This window comes from Nannospalax galili, unplaced genomic scaffold, assembly GCF_000622305.1.
Source record: "Nannospalax galili isolate Female #2095 unplaced genomic scaffold, S.galili_v1.0 scaffold1036, whole genome shotgun sequence".
NCBI lineage: Eukaryota > Metazoa > Chordata > Mammalia > Rodentia > Spalacidae > Nannospalax > Nannospalax galili.
Window position 1 is genome coordinate 148,132 of NW_008337664.1, and position 1,452 is coordinate 149,583.

Consider the following 1,452-nt stretch of genomic DNA (forward strand, 5'->3'; position numbering starts at 1 on the left):
TTTCTCTCTCTTTTTTTTTTTTTAAATGGGGCTTTTTGCTGCTCTAACATTCCTCCCTCTGAAGAGGTAACCCTAGAATCTTTGAAGGATTAGATAAGAGCTCCCAAATGCTTTCAACATTTTTGGCCTTTGGAATGGATTTTTTTTTAATATTATTTTTATTTTATGTGTATGCGTGTATTGCCTGCATGTAGGTAGGTGCACCCATGTCATGCAGTGCCCGCAGAGGACAGAAGAGGCTGTTGCATCCCCTGGGACTGGAGTTATAGCCAGTTGTTAGCTGCCATGTGGGTGCTGGGATTCGAATCGGGGTCTTCTGCAAGAACAACCAGTGTTCTTAACCGCTGAGCCATCTCTTCAACTCCTGGTAACATGTATTTTTAAAGCCATATCATTTTAAATTCAGGAAACTAAATAGAACTCAAACTTTGAAAATATGATAGCTATCATTAATAAAGTGTTTTAGTATAAGCTTGTTAAACCTTTTACTTTTTAAAAAAAATTTATTTGTTAACTGATTGATTGATTGATTGGTTGATTGATTGACTGATTGATTGATTGACTGACTGAAATGGATCTCACTATGTAGCCATGACTGGCTTGGAACTCACTATGTAGACCATGCTAACCTTTAATTCACAGAGCTCCCCTGGCTTCTGCTGGGATTAAAGGTTTAAGGAGATGCTGTTGTTGGGAGTTCTTTTTTAAGATTTAAGAAACAAATGATTGATTGGATTTGGCCCAAGGGTCATAATTTGCTGCCTCTTGGTTTGAGTGATCTGTTTCTGTGGCTTCCTTGAGAAATTGTGTTCTGTTTGTAGGTGCTGATGCTTATAGATGCCAGCTTTGGGTTTGAAATGGAGACATTTGAGTTTCTAAACATCTGTTAAGTGCATAGCTTTCCTAAAATCATGGGCGTTCTCACCCACCTGGACTCCTTCAAGCACAATAAGCAACAGAAGAAAACAAAGAAGCGGCTGAAGCACCGGTTCTGGACAGAGGTCTACCCGGTAGGAGCAGAGAGCACTGCGCCATCACTGCGGTCCTCGACAGCCGAGAGTAGTGAAGAGATGTCACTAAACGTCTCCAGGATTTACCTCCTGACTTTCCTGTGTATCTTTCCAGTCCCTGAACCATTTCCCTCAATGCTGTCTTTACCTGGGTAGCCCTTGGTTCTTTCTCATTCACTTCTGTACCACCTACAGGAGACAATGTTGGTTACAATTTACTAGCGTGCATCTGGAGCTTCTGCTAATCAAGGACCAGGACTGCCATTCCTTCTCCCCATGCTGCTCTGGCCCAGTGGTCACTCCTTTCTCTGCTCAGGAACCTCATGACCTTCTCCTTTGCACACTCAGACCAATGCTTGTGTTTGACAGTAAAGAAGTCTCCTTTGATGAGGCCCTCACAGGACAAGTCCTGATGAAGGCAGCCAGGCTTTGAAACACCAAG

General features: G+C 42.6%; 1 protein-coding gene across 1 annotated transcript in view; it reads left to right on the forward strand.

Annotated features, from left to right (window-relative positions):
* The window catches only part of Bms1 (BMS1 ribosome biogenesis factor), a 39,288-nt gene that overhangs the window by 4,589 nt on the left and 33,247 nt on the right, over nt 1-1,452 (forward strand). The window contains 1 exon segment of the mRNA XM_008832696.3: nt 822-1,162. Within this exon segment, the coding sequence (XP_008830918.1) occupies nt 822-1,162 (341 nt within the window).